The sequence below is a fragment of the Pleurodeles waltl genome, chromosome 6 (assembly GCF_031143425.1).
Source record: "Pleurodeles waltl isolate 20211129_DDA chromosome 6, aPleWal1.hap1.20221129, whole genome shotgun sequence".
In the NCBI taxonomy this organism is placed as follows: domain Eukaryota; kingdom Metazoa; phylum Chordata; class Amphibia; order Caudata; family Salamandridae; genus Pleurodeles; species Pleurodeles waltl.
This window is the reverse complement of record NC_090445.1, coordinates 150,724,762-150,743,011: the sequence shown is the minus strand read 5'-3', so window position 1 is coordinate 150,743,011 and position 18,250 is coordinate 150,724,762. Positions and strand designations below refer to the sequence as shown.

Sequence of the window (18,250 nt, the reverse complement as noted above, 5' to 3'; positions counted from 1 at the left end):
AGGTGCCCTCTGGGGTGTATTTTGCAATAAAATGTACACTGGCATCAGTGTGCATTTATTGTGCTGAGAAGTTTGATACCAAACTTCCCAGTTTTCAGTGTAGCCATTATGGTGCTGTGGAGTTCGTGTTTGACAGACTCCCAGACCATATACTCTTATGGCTACCCTGCACTTACAATGTCTAAGGTTTTGTTTAGACACTGTAGGGGTACCATGCTCATGCACTGGTACCCTCACCTATGGTATAGTGCACCCTGCCTTAGGGCTGTAAGGCCTGCTAGAGGGGTGACTGACCTATACTTGCATAGGCAGTGAGAGGCTGGCATGGCACCCTGAGGGGAGTGCCATGTCGACTTACTCGTTTTGGTCTCACTAGCACACACAAGCTGGCAAGCAGTGTGTCTGTGCTGAGTGAGAGGTCTCCAGGGTGGCATAAGACATGCTGCAGCCCTTAGAGACCTTCCTTGGCATCAGGGCCCTTGGTACTAGAAGTACCAGTTACAAGGGACTTATCTGGATGCCAGGGTCTGCCAATTGTGGATACAAAAGTACAGGTTAGGGAAAGAACACTGGTGCTGGGGCCTGGTTAGCAGGCCTCAGCACACTTTCAATTGTAAACATAGCATCAGCAAAGGCAAAAAGTCAGGGGGCAACCATGCCAAGGAGGCATTTCCTTACACAACCCCCCCCCAAACGAAAGAGGATGAGACTAACCTTTCCCAAGAGAGTCTTCATTTTCTAAGTGGAAGAACCTGGAAAGGCCATCTGCATTGGCATGGGCAGTCCCAGGTCTGTGTTCCACTATAAAGTCCATTCCCTGTAGGGAGATGGACCACCTCAACAGGTTAGGATTTTCACCTTTCATTTGCATCAGCCATTTGAGAGGTCTGTGGTCAGTTTGAACTAGGAAGTGAGTCCCAAAGAGGTATGGTCTCAGCTTCTTCAGGGACCAAACCACAGCAAAGGCCTCCCTCTCAATGGCACTCCAACGCTGCTCCCTGGGGAGTAACCTCCTGCTAATGAAAGCAACAGGCTGGTCAAGGCCATCATCATTTGTTTGGGACAAAACTGCCCCTATCCCATGTTCAGAGGCATCTGTCTGCACAATGAACTGCTTAGAATAATCTGGAGCTTTTAGAACTGGTGCTGAGCACATTGCTTGTTTCAGGGTGTCAAAGGCCTGTTGGCATTCTACAGTCCAGTTCACTTTCTTGGGCATTTTCTTGGAGGTGAGTTCAGTGAGGGCTGTCACTATGGATCCATATCCCTTCACAAACCTCCTGTAATACCCAGTCAAGCCAAGGAATGCCCTGACTTGAGTCTGGGTTTTTGGAGCTACCCAGTCCAGAATAGTCTGGATCTTGGGTTGGAGTGGCTGAACTTGGCCTCCACCTACAAGGTGGCCCAAGTAAACCACAGTTCCCTGCCCTATCTGGCATTTGGATGCCTTGATAGAGAGGCCTGCAGATTGCAGAGCCTTCAAAACCTTCTTCAGGTGGACCAGGTGATCCTGCCAGGTGGAGCTAAAGACAGCAATATCATCAAGATAAGCTGTGCTAAAGGACTCCAAGCCAGCAAGGACTTGATTCACCAACCTTTGGAAGGTGGCAGGGGCATTCTTTAAACCAAAGGGCATAACAGTAAACTGATAATGCCCATCAGGTGTGGAGAATGCTGTTTTCTCTTTTGCTCCAGGTGCCATTTTTATTTGCCAGTACCCTGCTGTCAAGTCAAAGGTACTTAAGAATTTGGCAGCACCTAATTTATCTATGAGCTCATCAGCTCTAGGAATTGGATGAGCATCTGTCTTGGTGACAGAGTTGAGCCCTCTGTAGTCCACACAAAACCTCATCTCTTTCTTTCCATCTTTGGTGTGAGGTTTGGGGACTAAGACCACTGGGCTAGCCCAGGGGCTGTCAGAGCGCTCAATTACTCCTAATTCCAGCATCTTGTGGACTTCCACCTTGATGCTTTCCTTAACATGGTCAGACTGTCTAAAAATTTTGTTTTTGACAGGCATGCTGTCTCCTGTGTCCACATCATGGGTACACAGGTGTGTCTGACCAGGGGTTAAGGAGAAGAGTTCAGGAAACTGTTGTAGGACTCTCCTACAATCAGCTTGCTGTTGGCCAGAGAGGGTGTCTGAGTAGATCACTCCATCTACTGAGCCATCTTTTGGGTCTGATGACAGAAGATCAGGGAGAGGTTCACTCTCTGCCTCCTGATCCTCATCTGTTACCATCAACAGATTCACATCAGCCCTGTCATGGAAGAGCTTAAGGCGGTTCACATGGATCACCCTCTTGGGGCTCCTGCTTGTGCCCAGGTCCACCAGGTAGGTGACCTGACTCTTCCTTTCTAGCACTGGGTAAGGGCCACTCCATTTGTCCTGGAGTGCCCTGGGAGCCACAGGCTCCAGAACCCAGACTTTCTGTCCTGGTTGGAACTCAACCAGTGCAGCCTTTTGGTCATACCAAAACTTCTGGAGCTGTTGGCTGGCCTCAAGGTTTTTGGTTGCCTTTTCCATGTACTCTGCCATTCTAGAGCGAAGGCCAAGTACATAGTCCACTATGTCTTGTTTAGGCTCATGAAGAGGTCTCTCCCAGCCTTCTTTAACAAGAGCAAGTGGTCCCCTTACAGGGTGACCAAACAGAAGTTCAAAGGGTGAGAATCCTACTCCCTTCTTTGGCACCTCTCTGTAAGCGAAAAGCAGACATGGCAAGAGGACATCCCATCTCCTTTTGAGTTTTTCTGGGAGCCCCATGATCATGCCTTTTAATGTCTTGTTGAATCTCTCAACTAAGCCATTAGTTTGTGGATGGTATGGTGTAGTGAATTTGTAAGTCACTCCACACTCATTCCACATGTGTTTTAGGTATGCTGAGATGAAGTTGGTACCTCTGTCAGACACCACCTCCTTAGGGAAACCCACTCTGGTAAAGATACCAATGAGGGCCTTGGCTACTGCAGGGGCAGTAGTCGACCTAAGGGGAATAGCTTCAGGATACCTAGTAGCATGATCCACTACTACTAGGATGTACATATTTCCTGAGGCTGTGGGAGGTTCCAGTGGACCAACTATGTCCACACCCACTCTTTCAAAGGGGACCCCCACCACTGGAAATGGAATGAGGGGGGCCTTTGGGTGCCCACCTGTCTTACCACTGGATTGACAGGTGGGGCAGGAGAGGCAAAACTCCTTAACCTTCTGGGACATATTGGGCCAGTAGAAGTGGTTGACTAACCTCTCCCACGTCTTGGTTTGTCCCAAATGCCCAGCAAGGGGAATATCATGGGCTAAGGTCAGAATAAACTCTCTGAACGACTGAGGCACTACCACTCTCCTAGTGGTACGAGGTTTGGGGTCTCTGGCCTCAGTGTACAGGAGTCCATCTTCCCAATAGACCCTATGTGTTCCATTTTTCTTGCCCTTGGACTCTTCAGCAGCTTGCTGCCTAAGGCCTTCAAGAGAGGGACAGGTTTCTTGTCCCTTACACAGCTCCTCCCTTGAGGGTCCCCCTGGGCCTAAGAGCTCAACCTGATAAGGTTCAAGCTCCAAAGGCTCAGTTCCCTCAGAGGGCAGAACTTCTTCCTGAGACGAGAGGTTCCCTTTTTCTGACTGTGTTGCAGTTGGTTTCCCAACTGACTTTCCTTTTCTCTTGGTAGGCTGGGCCATTTTTCCAGACTCCAGCTCTACTTTTTCACCCTGTGCCTTGCATTGTGCTCTTGTTTTTACACACACCAGTTCAGGGATACCCAGCATGGCTGCATGGGTTTTTAGTTCTACCTCAGCCCATGCTGAGGACTCCAGGTCATTTCCAAGCAGACAGTCTACTGGGATGTTTGAGGAGACCACCACCTGTTTCAGGCCATTGACCCCTCCCCATTCTAAAGTTACCATTGCCATGGGATGTGCTTTAGTTTGATTGTCAGCATTGGTGACTGTGTAAGTTTTTCCAGTCAGGTATTGGCCAGGGGAAACCAGTTTCTCTGTCACTCAGGCCCTCTACACTTGTCCCATTAATAAAGAGCTGCTGCCTGTATTTTTGCATGTTAGGCGGCCAGGCAGCTAGTGTGGCTAAATCCACCCCACCCTCAGAGACTAGAGTAGCTTCAGTGTGGACCCTGATTTGCTCTGGGCACACTGTTGATCCCACTTGGAGACTAGCCATTCCAGTGTTACCTGGATTGGAGTTTGGAGTGGAACTTTTCTTGGGACAGGCCTTGTCTCCAGTTTGGTGTCCAGACTGACTACAGTTTCGACACCAGGCCTTTTTAGGATCAAAGTTTTTACCCTTGTACCCAGGATTGTTTTGTGAAGAGGCTCTGGGCCCACCCTCCTGTGCAGGTTTTTGGGGGCCTGTAGAAGACTCTACTATTTTTAGTTTTGGCTGTCTCACCACCTTTCCCCTGGGGAGGTTTTGTGACCCCTTTCTTTTGGTCACCCCCTGTGGAAGTTTTGGACACCCTAGTCTTGACCCAATGGTCCGCCTTCTTTCCCAATTCTTGGGGAGAAATTGGTCCTAGGTCTACCAGATGCTGATGCAGTTTATCATTGAAACAATTACTTAACCGGTGTTCTTTCACAAATAAATTGTACAGCCCATCATAATTACTTACACCACTGCCTTGAATCCAACCATCTAGTGTTTTTACTGAGTAGTCTACAAAGTCAACCCAGGTCTGGCTCGAGGATTTTTGAGCCCCCTGAATCTAATCCTATACTCCTCAGTGGAGAATCCAAAGCCCTCAATCAGGGTACCCTTCATGAGGTCATAAGATTCTGCATCTTTTCCAGAGAGTGTGAGGAGTCTATCCCTACACTTTCCTGTGAACATTTCCCAAAGGAGAGCACCCCAGTGAGATCTGTTCACTTTTCTGGTTACACAAGCCCTCTCAAAAGCTGTGAACCATTTGGTGATGTCATCACCATCTTCATATTTAGTTACAATCCCTTTAGGGATTTTCAACATGTCAGGAGAATCTCTGACCCTATTTATGTTGCTGCCACCATTGATGGGTCCTAGGCCCATCTCTTGTCTTTCCCTCTCTATGGCTAGGATCTGTCTTTCCAAAGCCAATCTTTTGGCCATCCTGGCTAACTGGATGTCCTCTTCACTGGGGTTATCCTCAGTGATTTCAGAGTTGTTGGTCCCTCCTGTGAGGGAACCAGCATCTCTGACTATTATTTGTGGAGTCAGGGCTTGAGAAGCCCTGCTCTCCCTAAGTAGGACTGGAGGGGGGGAATTTCCCTCCAAGTCACTATCTTCATCCTCTGAGTTGCCACCCTCAGAGGGGTTGGCCTTTTCAAACTCTGCCAAAAGCTCCTGGAGCTGTATTTTGGTAGGTTTGGGGCCCATTGTTATTTTCTTTAGTTTACAGAGTGACCTTAGCTCTCTCATCTGTAGATGGAGGTAAGGTGTGGTGTCGAGTTCCACCACAGTCACATCTGTGCTAGACATTTTGCTTCTAAAAGTTGGAATACTTTTTAAGAATCTAAAACTGGTTCTAGAATCTAATTCAAACTTTTACAAACTTTTAAACTCTAAAAGAAATGCTAAACAGGATCTAACACAAGGCCCTAGCAGGTCTTTTAAGAATTTAGAAAACTTTTCAAATTGCAAAAATCAATTTCTAAAGACAATTTTGGAATTTGTCGTGTGATCAGGTATTGGCTGAGTAGTCCAGCAAATGCAAAGTCTTGTACCCCACCGCTGATCCACCAATGTAGGAAGTTGGCTCTGTATGTGCTATTTCAAAGTAAGGAATAGCATGCACAGAGTCCAAGGGTTCCCCTTAGAGGTAAAATAGTGGTAAAAAGAGATAATACTAATGCGCTATTTTGTGGTAGTGTGGTCGAGCAGTAGGCTTATCCAAGGAGTAGTGTTAAGCATTTGTTGTACATACACATAGACAATAAATGAGGTACACACACTCAGAGACAAATCCAGCCAATAGGTTTTGTATAGAAAAATATCTTTTCTTAGTTTATTTTAAGAACCACAGGTTCACATTTAACATGTAATATCTTGTTTGAAAGGTATTGCAGGTAAGTACATTAGGAACTTTGAATTATTTCAATTGCATGTATACTTTTCAAGTTATTCACAAATAGCTATTTCAAAAGTGGACACTTAGTGCAATTTTCACAGTTCCTGGGGGAGGGAAGTTTGTTAGTTTTACCAGGTAAGTAAGACACTTACAGGGTTCAGTTCTTGGTCCAAGGTAGCCCACCGTTGGGGGTTCAGAGCAACCCCAAAGTCACCACACCAGCAGCTCAGGGACGGTCAGGTGCAGAGTTCAAAGTGGTGCCCAAAACGCATAGGCTTCAATGGAGAGAAGGGGGTGCCCCGGTTCCGGTCTGCTTGCAGGTAAGTACCCGCGTCTTCGGAGGGCAGACCAGGGGGGTTTTGTAGGGCACCGGGGGGGACACAAGCCCACACAGAAATTTCACCCTCAGCGGCGGCCGGGTGCAGTGTTAGCACAAGCGTCGGGTTTGCAATGTAAGTCAATGAGAGATCAAGGGATCTCTTCAGCGCTGCAGGCAGGCAAGGGGGGGCTCCCTCGGGGAAACCTCCACTTGGGCAAGGGAGAGGGACTCCCGGGGGTCACTTCTGCAGTGAAAGTCCGGTCCTTCAGGTCCTGGGGGCTGCGGGTGCAGGGTCTTTTCCAGGCGTCGGGACTTAGGTTTCAGAGAGTCGCGGTCAGGGGAAGCCTCGGGATTCCCTCTGCAGGCGGCGCTGTGGGGGCTCAGGGGGGACAGGTTTTGGTACTCACAGTCGTAGAGTAGTCCGGGGGTCCTCCCTGAGGTGTTGGTTCTCCACCAGCCGAGTCGGGGTCGCTGGGTGCAGTGTTGCAAGTCTCACGCTTCTTGCGGGGAGTTGCAGGGTTCTTTAAAGCTGCTTCTTGAAACAAAGTTGCAGTCTTTTTGGAGCAGGTCCGCTGTCCTCGGGAGTTTCTTGTCGTCGTCGAAGCAGGGCAGTCCTCAGAGGATGCAGAGGTCGCTGGTCCCTTTGGAAGGCGTCGCTGGAGCAGAGTTCTTTGGAAGGCAGGAGACAGGCCGGTGAGTTTCTGGAGCCAAGGCAGTTGTTGTCTTCTGGTCTTCCTCTGCAGGGGTTTTCAGCTGGGCAGTCCTTCTTCTTGTTGTTGCAGGAATCTAATTTTCTAGGGTTCAGGGTAGCCCTTAAATACTAAATTTAAGGGCGTGTTTAGGTCTGGGGGGTTAGTAGCCAATGGCTACTAGCCCTGAGGGTGGGTACACCCTCTTTGTGCCTCCTCCCAAGGGGAGGGGGTCACATCCCTAATCCTATTGGGGGAATCCTCCATCTGCAAGATGGAGGATTTCTAAAAGTTAGAGTCACCTCAGCTCAGGACACCCTAGGGGCTGTCCTGACTGGCCAGTGACTCCTCCTTGTTGCTTTCTTTGTTCCCTCCAGCCTTGCCGCCAAAAGTGGGGGCCGTGGCCGGAGGGGGCGGGCAACTCCACTAAGCTGGAGTGCCCTGCTGGGCTGTGACAAAGGGGTGAGCCTTTGAGGCTCACCGCCAGGTGTTACAGCTCCTGCCTGGGGGAGGTGTTAGCATCTCCACCCAGTGCAGGCTTTGTTACTGGCCTCAGAGTGACAAAGGCACTCTCCCCATGAGGCCAGCAACATGTCTCTAGTGTGGCAGGCTGCTGGAACTAGTCAGCCTACACAGACAGTCGGTTAAGTTTCAGGGGGCACCTCTAAGGTGCCCTCTGGGGTGTATTTTGCAATAAAATGTACACTGGCATCAGTGTGCATTTATTGTGCTGAGAAGTTTGATACCAAACTTCCCAGTTTTCAGTGTAGCCATTATGTTGCTGTGGAGTTCGTGTTTGACAGACTCCCAGACCATATACTCTTATGGCTACCCTGCACTTACAATGTCTAAGGTTTTGTTTAGACACTGTAGGGGTACCATGCTCATGCACTGGTACCCTCACCTATGGTATAGTGCACCCTGCCTTAGGGCTGTAAGGCCTGCTAGAGGGGTGACTGACCTATACTTGCATAGGCAGTGAGAGGCTGGCATGGCACCCTGAGGGGAGTGCCATGTCGACTTACTCGTTTTGGTCTCACTAGCACACACAAGCTGGCAAGCAGTGTGTCTGTGCTGAGTGAGAGGTCTCCAGGGTGGCATAAGACATGCTGCAGCCCTTAGAGACCTTCCTTGGCATCAGGGCCCTTGGTACTAGAAGTACCAGTTACAAGGGACTTATCTGGATGCCAGGGTCTGCCAATTGTGGATACAAAAGTACAGGTTAGGGAAAGAACACTGGTGCTGGGGCCTGGTTAGCAGGCCTCAGCACACTTTCAATTGTAAACATAGCATCAGCAAAGGCAAAAAGTCAGGGGGCAACCATGCCAAGGAGGCATTTCCTTACAAGGACCAAAGCATATACTAAGAAAGTGAAATGTGAAATACAGTCCCCCACTCAAGAATGTGGAATCATTAGAGGGGAGCAGGAGGAACTCGGAACCCCAAGAGGTGAGTTCCAGAATGACCCCCAACCTTCAAGGTGACCACCTATCAGGAGGGGGTTGTGACGTCAGGCAGTTGTGACGTCTGCTCCCTGACCTGGCTACGCAGATGCGCCAAAGGGTCTCTGCACATCTTGGATTCAATATGGCAGAATCAATTGGCCACCTGGAGCAGCTCTGGGCACCACCCTGGGGTGGTGATGAACAAGGGAGTGGTTGTTCTCCTTTCCTTGTCCAGTTTAGCACCAGAGCAGGTGGTCCCTGGACAGGTACAAACTGGTTTATGCAAGCAGGGCACCAAATGTGCCCTTCAAAGCATACCGGTGGCTTGGGGAGGCTACCCCTCCCAAGCCATGTCACACCTGTTTCCAGGGGGAGAGGATATTGCCTCCCTCTCCCACAGGAAAACCTTTGTTCTGCTTTCCTGTGCTTGAGCTGGCCAAGCAGGAGGGCAGAAACCTGTCTGGAGGGTGGCACCAGCGTGGGCTGCTTGCAAAACCCTGGAAGACTGCTAGGAGCAATACTGGGAGTTCCTCTAAGGAGCCCCAGGAGTGCATGGAATCATACAACCAATACTGGTAACAGTATTGGGGTATGATTCTAACATGTTTGAGTTACCATTATGTAGTTGGACACAGGTAGTGGAAAACGGGACACAGGTAAAATAGCTGTCCCGCACTTACAAAGTCCAGTGCAATGGAGCTGGAGTTCGCAGGGGCCCTTCTGCTCATGCAGGGGTGCCCTCACCCACAGGGACATGCACCCTACCCTCTGGAATAGATGGGCCTACCATTGGGGTGGCATACAGTGACCTGTAGTGAAAGGGTGCATGCACCTTTTCACGCAGCTTGCAATGGCAGGCCTGTAGAAACATTGCATGTGCTCCCATGGGTGGCATAATACATGCTGCAGCCCTTGGGGGAACCCCTGGTGCCCCAGTGCCCTGAGTACCATGTACTAGGGACTTATAAGGGGGAAAGAGTATGCCAATTGTGGGGTGTGCAAAAGTCCTAGGCAACCACATTTAGACAGAGAGAGAGAGCACACTCACTGGGATCCTGTTTAGAAAGATCCCAGTGAAAACAGTCAAAGCATACTGATAGCAGGCAAAACGTGGGGGTAACCATGCCAAAAAGAGAGTACTTTCCTACAATGAGTAGCTTTTATAGACTAGTATCTGTCCCTCCCATCCACTCCGTAGAGTTGTCTTTTTTTTTATTGCGATTGCATGTTTGATGATATGTGCTGCAGGACCTGAAGAACGGAGGTGCTAGAAGGTGGTAGGACTGTGGGACAGGAAGGGAACTCAACTGACTCTAAAACAGAAAACACCACAAAGGTGTAATGTTGCATATTTATTTTACCAGAGGATTGCAGTCTTGATGTTGCTGGGGGTTGTTGTATTGAAATGGCGTCTGAATCTATCGGGGGCACCAATGCAGCAGAACTACTGTAGGAAGTTGGCTCTGTATGTGCTATTTCAAAGTAAGGAATAGCATGCACAGAGTCCAAGGGTTCCCCTTAGAGGTAAAATAGTGGTAAAAAGAGATAATACTAATGCTCTATTTTGTGGTAGTGTGGTCGAGCAGTAGGCTTATCCAAGGAGTAGTGTTAAGCATTTGTTGTACATACACATAGACAATAAATGAGGTACACACACTCAGAGACAAATCCAGCCAATAGGTTTTGTTATAGAAAAATATATTTTCTTAGTTTATTTTAAGAACCACAGGTTCAAATTTTACATGTAATATCTCATTTGAAAGGTATTGCAGGTAAGTACTCTAGGAACTTTGAATCATTACTTTAGCATGTATACTTTTTACATAAAACACAATAAGCTGTTTTAAAAGTGGACACAGTGCAATTTTCACAGTTCCTGGGGGAGGTAAGTTATTGTTAGTTTCAACAGGTAAGTAAGGCACTTACAGGTTTCAGTTTTTGGTCCAAGGTAGCCCACCGTTGGGGGTTCAGAGCAACCCCAAAGTTATCACACCAGCAGCTCAGGGCCGGTCAGGTGCAAAGGTCAAAGAGGTGCCCAAAACACATAGGCTATAATGGAGAGAAGGGGGTGCCCCGGTTCCAGTCTGCCAGCAGGTAAGTACCCGCGTCTTCGGAGGGCAGACCAGGGGGGTTTTGTAGGGCACCGGGGGGGACACAAGATAGCACAGAAAGTACACCCTCAGCAGCGCGGGGGCGGCCGGGTGCAGTGTGCAAACAAGCGTCGGGTTTCCTTCAGTTTTCAATGGGAGACCAAGGGGTCTCTTCAGCGATGCAGGCAAGGGGGGGGCTCCTCGGGGTAGCCACCACCTGGGCAAGGGAGAGGGCCTCCTGGGGGTCACTCCTGCACAGAAGTTCCGTTTCTTTAGGGGCTGGGGGCTGTGGGTGCAGGGTCTTTTCCAGCCGTCGGGAAATGGAGTTCAGACAGTCGCGGTCAGGGGGAGCCTGGGGATTCCCTCTGCAGGCGTCGCTGTGGGGGCTCAGGGGGGACAACTTTGGTTACTCACAGTCGTAGAGTCGCCGGAGGGTCCTCCCTGAGTTGGTTGTTCTCCACCAGTCGAGTCAGGGTCGCCGGGTGCAGTGTTGCAAGTCTCACGCTTCTTGCGGGGAGTTGCAGGGGTCTTTAAATCTGCTCCTTGTAACAAAGTTGCAGTTCTTTTGGAGCAGTGCCGCTGTCCTCTGGAGTTTCTTGTCTTTTTCGAAGCAGGGCAGTCCTCAGAGGATTCAGAGGTCGCTGGTCCCTTGGAAAGCGTCGCTGGAGCAGGTTCTTTGGAAGGCAGGAGACAGGCCGGTAAGTCTGGGGCCAAGGCAGTTGGTGTCTTCTGGTCTTCCTCTGCAGGGGTTTGTCAGCTGGGCAGTCCTTCTTCTTGTTGTTGCAGGAATCTAATTTTCTAGGGTTCAGGGTAGCCCTTAAATACTAAATTTAAGGGCGTGTTTAGGTCTGGGGGGTTAGTAGCCAATGGCTACTAGCCCTGAGGGTGGGTACACCCTCTTTGTGCCTCCTCCCAAGGGGAGGGGGTCACATCCCTAATCCTATTGGGGGAATCCTCCATCTGCAAGATGGAGGATTTCTAAAAGTTAGAGTCACCTCAGCTCAGGACACCCTAGGGGCTGTCCTGACTGGCCAGTGACTCCTCCTTGTTGCTTTCTTTGTTCCCTCCAGCCTTGCCGCCAAAAGTGGGGGCCGTGGCCGGAGGGGGTGGGCAACTCCACTAAGCTGGAGTGCCCTGCTGGGCTGTGACAAAGGGGTGAGCCTTTGAGGCTCACCGCCAGGTGTTACAGCTCCTGCCTGGGGGAGGTGTTAGCATCTCCACCCAGTGCAGGCTTTGTTACTGGCCTCAGAGTGACAAAGGCACTCTCCCCATGGGGCCAGCAACATGTCTCTAGTGTGGCAGGCTGCTGGAACCAGTCAGCCTACACAGATAGTTGGTTAAGTTTCAGGGGGCACCTCTAAGGTGCCCTCTGTGGTGTATTTTACAATAAAATGTACACTGGCATCAGTGTGCATTTATTGTGCTGAGAAGTTTGATACCAAACTTCCCAGTTTTCAGTGTAGCCATTATGGTGCTGTGGAGTTCGTGTAAAACAGACTCCCAGACCATATACTCTTATGGCTACCCTGCACTTACAATGTCTAAGGTTTTGCTTAGACACTGTAGGGGCACAGTGCTCATGCACTGGTACCCTCACCTATGGTATAGTGCACCCTGCCTTAGGGCTGTAAGGCCTGCTAGAGGGGTGTCTTACCTATACTGCATAGGCAGTGAGAGGCTGGCATGGCACCCTGAGGGGAGTGCCATGTCGACTTACTCATTGTGTTCTCACTAGCACACACAAGCTGGTAAGCAGTGTGTCTGTGCTGAGTGAGGGGTCTCTAGGGTGGCATAATACATGCTGCAGCCCTTAGAGACCTTCCCTGGCATCAGGGCCCTTGGTACCAGAGGTACCAGTTACAAGGGACTTATCTGGATGCCAGGGTGTGCCAATTGTGGAATCAAAAGTACAGGTTAGGGAAAGAACACTGGTGCTGGGGCCTGGTTAGCAGGCCTCAGCACACTTTCAATTCAAAACATAGCATCAGCAAAGGCAAAAAGTCAGGGGGTAACCATGCCAAGGAGGCATTTCCTTACAACTACCTTACAGGTAAGTAACATTTCTTCAAGGCTCAGTGAGTCATAAGAACCTGTGCTTGTAAATCTTTGATAGATCACAGTGCCTTTCCCAAAGAAATCCAGTATTCTAGAACATCACCCGCTACAGTCTCCCAATTACTCCGACCCCTAACCCTGTCTTCACGCAAAGCAGAGTATGCAAACCTGTCCTGTTATGGTTCCTAGCACCACAGTGCATTGCTTTGATTCCAAGATAGCTAACCTTGAAGTTGAGCTTGCTGTAATAGGTTGTACGTTAATTGATAAATGTTGGTTTATGACCTGTAGATCCACACCATTGCCATCATCGCTGAAGGAATCCCAGAGGCTCTTACTAGGCGACTAATTAAGACTGCTGATGAGCGAGGTGTAACAATCATTGGACCTGCAACGGTAGGTAGTGTGTGCTTGTCGTCATACACCATGTCAACACTGTAATACACAACCACTATACTGTGAAGACTACCCTTACTCCCACCCCCTGGAACTGATACTGCTAATTAGGACTGTCCCTTGAACCGGGATCATGCTTTGTGTTTTAATGGGAATACCTTCCCAGATTAAAATTAGAATACGCCTCCTAGCATCAGAACCAGAATCCTTGCCCTACTTCCCCATCCCTTCAAATCTTCCATGTGTATTAAGATCCCCCCTTGTTAAATTCAGCTTCCTCTTCTGAATGCCTACTTTGCGTTCTCTTGCTGAGTAGATTTCCCTCCCGTGCTAAAAGGAGATTGGCCACCTCTAGCCAGATCCTTTCCCCTTAATGGAGGCAATGCTGTTCCTAAATGCAGATAAATCCCTTTCCAACTGGAGTTGCTGCTTTCCATAATTTTCTGCCATGAAGATGGGATGCTCACCACCTTTAGTGAGAGTTGGGTGCCCTATCTTCAGAATGGAGATTTAGCAGTGAAATACAGCCAGCTCTTCCCGAAGACAGGATCATTTCTTGTCAAAATGAGATGTGGCCCTCTTGTTCTGAATGGAAATGTGGCCACATGTTGACCTGCCGTTCATTGCAGATGAAATGTTTCACCCCTGCTTAATTCTTCTTCCTGTGTTTATTCTCTGCCATTTTGTCATAGATTTCTTCTATGTTTGGCGGTGTTGCCTAATTTGTATTAAGGTCTAAACCTTCCTTCTCTCACCTTCTCACAGATAATATTTTTTTTCTTTTAATACGTATTTTTATGTAGGTCGGCGGCATCAAACCAGGCTGCTTCAAAATAGGCAACACGGGTGGCATGCTGGATAACATTCTGGCATCCAAGCTGTACCGTCCTGGCAGCGTGGCATACGTCTCTCGCTCCGGTGGGATGTCCAATGAACTCAATAATATAATCTCTAGGACCACAGATGGTGTCTTTGAAGGAGTTGCCATTGGTGGAGACAGGTGGGTGCTTAATTGTCATACGTGGCGAACCCAAATCAATCCGGGCCTGATTCACAAAGGGAATCGACACTTGTGGCAGAGGTCCCGCAGTCATGGGGAAGTCTCCGCACTTGAGGCGAAATCTACGCAGTGAGAATTCTCAGTGCGGAAATTGTGTCTCTAGTGCATAGACTCTGCTATGACTGCAGGGCCTCCACCACGAGTGGGGACGCCCTTTGTTAATCATCCCCCAAGTGTTTAGAAGTCTATACATAAACAAAACACACACAGACTTGACACATGCACAAAGAAACTTGCACACTGCCAGAAATCTGTGAACTGACTGCTTAGCATTACAGATATTGAAATAGGGTAAAGCAGCTGCTACAAGTGAAAGTTTTCCCAAAAGAGTGGATACCCCATAAGAAACCCTGGTTAGTGAATTAAATGGCTTCTGCTGTCTTTCAAAAGTGGTGGCCTTGCATCTTCCTATGATAAATTGTGATTTACTAATTTAAAAAAATCAGCCTACGATTTACAACAACGGGTAACATTAAACACTTTGCGAGAAGGTAAGGGATATGTTTTGTGGCCACTTCTGTGACTGGGGGACACTTTTCTTGGGACACCTATACAATACTTTGTGTCTAGTGGTTCTAATGTGAGAGGGTAGGCAATATACAGAATTAGTAGCATTAAAACACTCTACAAACGTGTGGCTGGGGCTTTAATCTGAGTCCTTGAATTGGTCAAGTAGGGTGTGAATAAAATTGCGAAAAATTAGCACAATGTTTGTTTGGAATGGCCAGCATTTTTGCTGGAAACCGAGGGTGTGTGGAGATCAGAAAGCCACAAAAGACTGAACAATGATCTACTTCAAATTACATTGGATGATTTTTAGGGTATCATGAAGGGTGTGATACTGCATGATGAAGAGGCACAACTTGCTTTTGTTAAGAATCCTTGCATATCTTTTATGTATGGCAATTTTCACCATTTACTCTACTGCTTGAGTCTTGATGGTTGTGGATGCATAGCTCCATGGTTGGGTGGGAAGGTGATTGAGGTATTGCATCCTTCCACCTAAAACATGTGAGTGTCTCCTACCTTTCAGCTATGGCGTTTGTTGACTGAGAGTTTAGACTGACCTGAGGCCCATTTAAAATGTTGGTGGAACCTGAAAGGGAGAGGGCAATGAAAGCATGTGAGAGTGAGAGTGAGAGTGAAAGTGAGGATGAGCAATAAAGGGAACTTCATGGTTCATGTAGCTTTTGTGTGACACTTTATTAGTGTTGATAAGGCACAGAGCAATAACTGACAATGCAGCCCCATTCAGATGGTCCCAGTAGCTGCAGCTGGACTTGCCGTCCCCCTGCTCGTCCCACCCCTTCCGTGCATACATTTGTAATGCTCAGTCCATAGTGCGCCCACCATTTCCCCCATGTTTTCTGCTGTTTCTTGGCTTTGCAGATCAGCCAATGCCCCCCTCCATTCATTCAATGATGGTGCGTTGCGTGATTTTCAATATTTAGCTACATCTCTCCTGGCTTGTAACATAACAAGGCCCAGCATTGCTCTCTCGTCTCATCCACGACGCCAAGTGGTGTGACCGTAGGGGAGACCTCCAGGCTCATGCCCAGTACCGCTGACAGGGTTGTGAATATGGACTGTCAATATCGCTTTATAATATAACACTTCGAAGCCATATGATAAAACTACCCCCCCTTCCCCAGGCATTTAGTTTATGTGGGATCTTATAATCTGCAGGCTTTCAACAGAGACTCGGGGTGTAGTAGGTACAGTTAAGATATTTCAGTTGAACGGCATGTAATTGAGGAGGAGGGAGAGGAGTCTGCCAGCACCGCCTGGTGTCCAGAAAGTGCATGTCAAATCTTGAAGGTGCCAGAAGAATTGTGAGGAAACATTCCTTTTGTGGGGTTTTTTCATGTGGCCACCCTCCCAAATGTCGCCAAGCCAGGAATGCCAACATTTTCTGATTCCCAGAGAACCTCAAGTTGCGCTGCTCGGCCCAACCAATCTGCTCACTAATAGGTGGGTCTCCATCATCACCCACAGTGCAGCATTGCCCCCCAAGCAGGAACACCGATTTGGTGATCTCTGGAAGCAGGCGAGGGACCGTGGCGCCATATAGCATATATATGAGATTATCAAGGCCAATCATTGATGGTCCCACCCTAAAGGCTGGGTTTTGCCACCCCACCACTCAGTTGTTTACTACTAAGACAGGCGGATGTCGGCCATAGCCAGATCACTGTTGTAGGAGAAGCAAACGCATCTAATATAGGAGACCCGTGAGGTTTTGTCGGCCCAAAGGTTTTTCCGCACTCAGGAAGCTAAAGCAGCAAACCTGTGACTGGGGAGGAGGAGGAAAAGAAGGTTCTGTAGAACATATAGGAGCCTTAGGAGGACCATACTTTTTTTAGAGGGCCACCCTGTCCTGTATATTGAGGGGCAATTAAACCCACCTATCGAGATCAGCCTGAATTTTACAGGAGGTGTACAAGGTTGAGGCTCCAGGCGAGTTCCGGCTCCCAGTTCATATGGATTCCCAGGCAACAGAAGCCAGAAGCTAAGGCGTTGGATCGATAGGACAAGGTGCCAAACCTCGTCGTCCCCTTAGAGGGATGAAGAGTAATTTGGGCCCGGTGACCCTCAGTCCAGATTTCTCCCCATACATGCCAAGGATGGAGACGAGGTGGGCCCCGTTTCAACAAGGCAGGCGATGAAGAGGAGGACTTCGTCTGCAAAAAGGGCTATCCTGTCTTCCATTGCCAACCCCCAGTTGAATCGTAGTAATCTTGCCGGGTTTCAGCGAGACCACTATGGTGTCCAAGTCTGTCTCTGATGGGAAATGGCCTTGGTCAACTGCCTGAAGGAGTATTTTCAGAATAGGTAGCAGGATAAGCTGTTGTAATAAAAATAAAATGAAAAAAAAGGAATCTGTGGGAAATCTGTTGGACCAAGAGTTCTTCCAACACAATGCTCCGATAAGTCGCCGCCAAGTTCCTCCCTTGTCAGAGATTGTCCAAGAACCTCCTGCTCGGTAGGGGTTAATGTGGGCATCAGGATATCCATGATCAGTAATAAACTTGTCTCCTGTGAGAACCTGCTTCGTGGTGCATAGTAGGCTGCCAATGCATTAGGCACAGCGTGCCCGGTTGCGGCTTGCGCGCCGTCTGGGCCAATTATAGTAGGGACTATCCTTGATGCCAGTTCCCTTGTGGTGACCCAGTTGAAGGAGCTTGCCTGACTTGTCCCACCATTCATATGTTCTTCTGGCGAAGGCCTCCTGACACCTGTGGGCCTTCCCTAAACTTAGCTGTCGTAGGTCCATCCTACCCATAGCTAGACAGCGGCTCAGGAGTATTCCACCAGATTGTCCTCGCCTTTAGAGTTGAGCTGGAGGATAGAGGTCTGTAGTTGTGCAATCCTGGTCTGTGTCTCACTGGCCAGACCCCAGAGGTAGGAGCAGGCGTTTCCATGCACGATGGCCTTGCAAGCCCCACAGAGCACCCCAAGTGAATCAGTCGTCCCCTGGTTGGTATCGAGGAAGACCACCAGGTCACTTTTCAGGGCCCGGACACTCCTTTATTCCATGAGAAAGTAGGCATTGAAACGTCATGCTTGTATCTCTCCCTTGTATCTCTCCCTCCATGGCTCCCCAGCTGAAGGACCTCCATGGACTAGTCTGAGAGGTCTGGACTAGCATGCGAGCCCCACACGTGTGGACAATGTCAGTGGCTTGTAGCAAAAAAGAGGTCTATATAGGAGAGGGAACCGTGCCCAGCCAGAGGCTTTTGTATATTCTTGCGTAGAGCCCGAGACCCAGCTGGCCAGGCCCCTACCCTCTCCGGGCGCTACCCCATGGGACCTAAGGGAGCCCAGAGGACCCAGGATATTGTTGAAATCACCCTCCCATGATGAGCCTACCAGTTGAGAGAGACAGGATCAAGTCCATCAGTGATGTCAGCTTGGAGTTGAGGAGCTGTAAGGGAATATACACACACTTAGGAAGATTTATGTTGGTGGAGGGCTCACTAAGGTGTTGCAGTGGGTCTGTGGGGCATGTTGTGCTGGGAACTGCAGCTGCTGTGTGTAGTGCCTGTGGAGTAATTGTGAACAAAACAACATAACAAGAAAACTGTAACCTGTTTCCCCAACTTCCCTCCCACCCTATGCCCTCCCAACAGAAACATCTGTCGCCC

General features: G+C 49.0%; 1 protein-coding gene across 2 annotated transcripts in view; it reads left to right on the top strand.

Moving 5' to 3' along the window:
• The window catches only part of ACLY (ATP citrate lyase), a 281,182-nt gene that overhangs the window by 167,731 nt on the left and 95,201 nt on the right, over window positions 1-18,250 (top strand). For both annotated transcript variants that reach the window (XM_069237662.1, XM_069237663.1), the window contains 2 exons: window positions 12,941-13,045; window positions 13,849-14,045. In XM_069237662.1, the coding sequence (XP_069093763.1) occupies window positions 12,941-13,045; window positions 13,849-14,045 (302 nt within the window). The remainder of the gene's footprint in view (window positions 1-12,940; window positions 13,046-13,848; window positions 14,046-18,250) is intronic.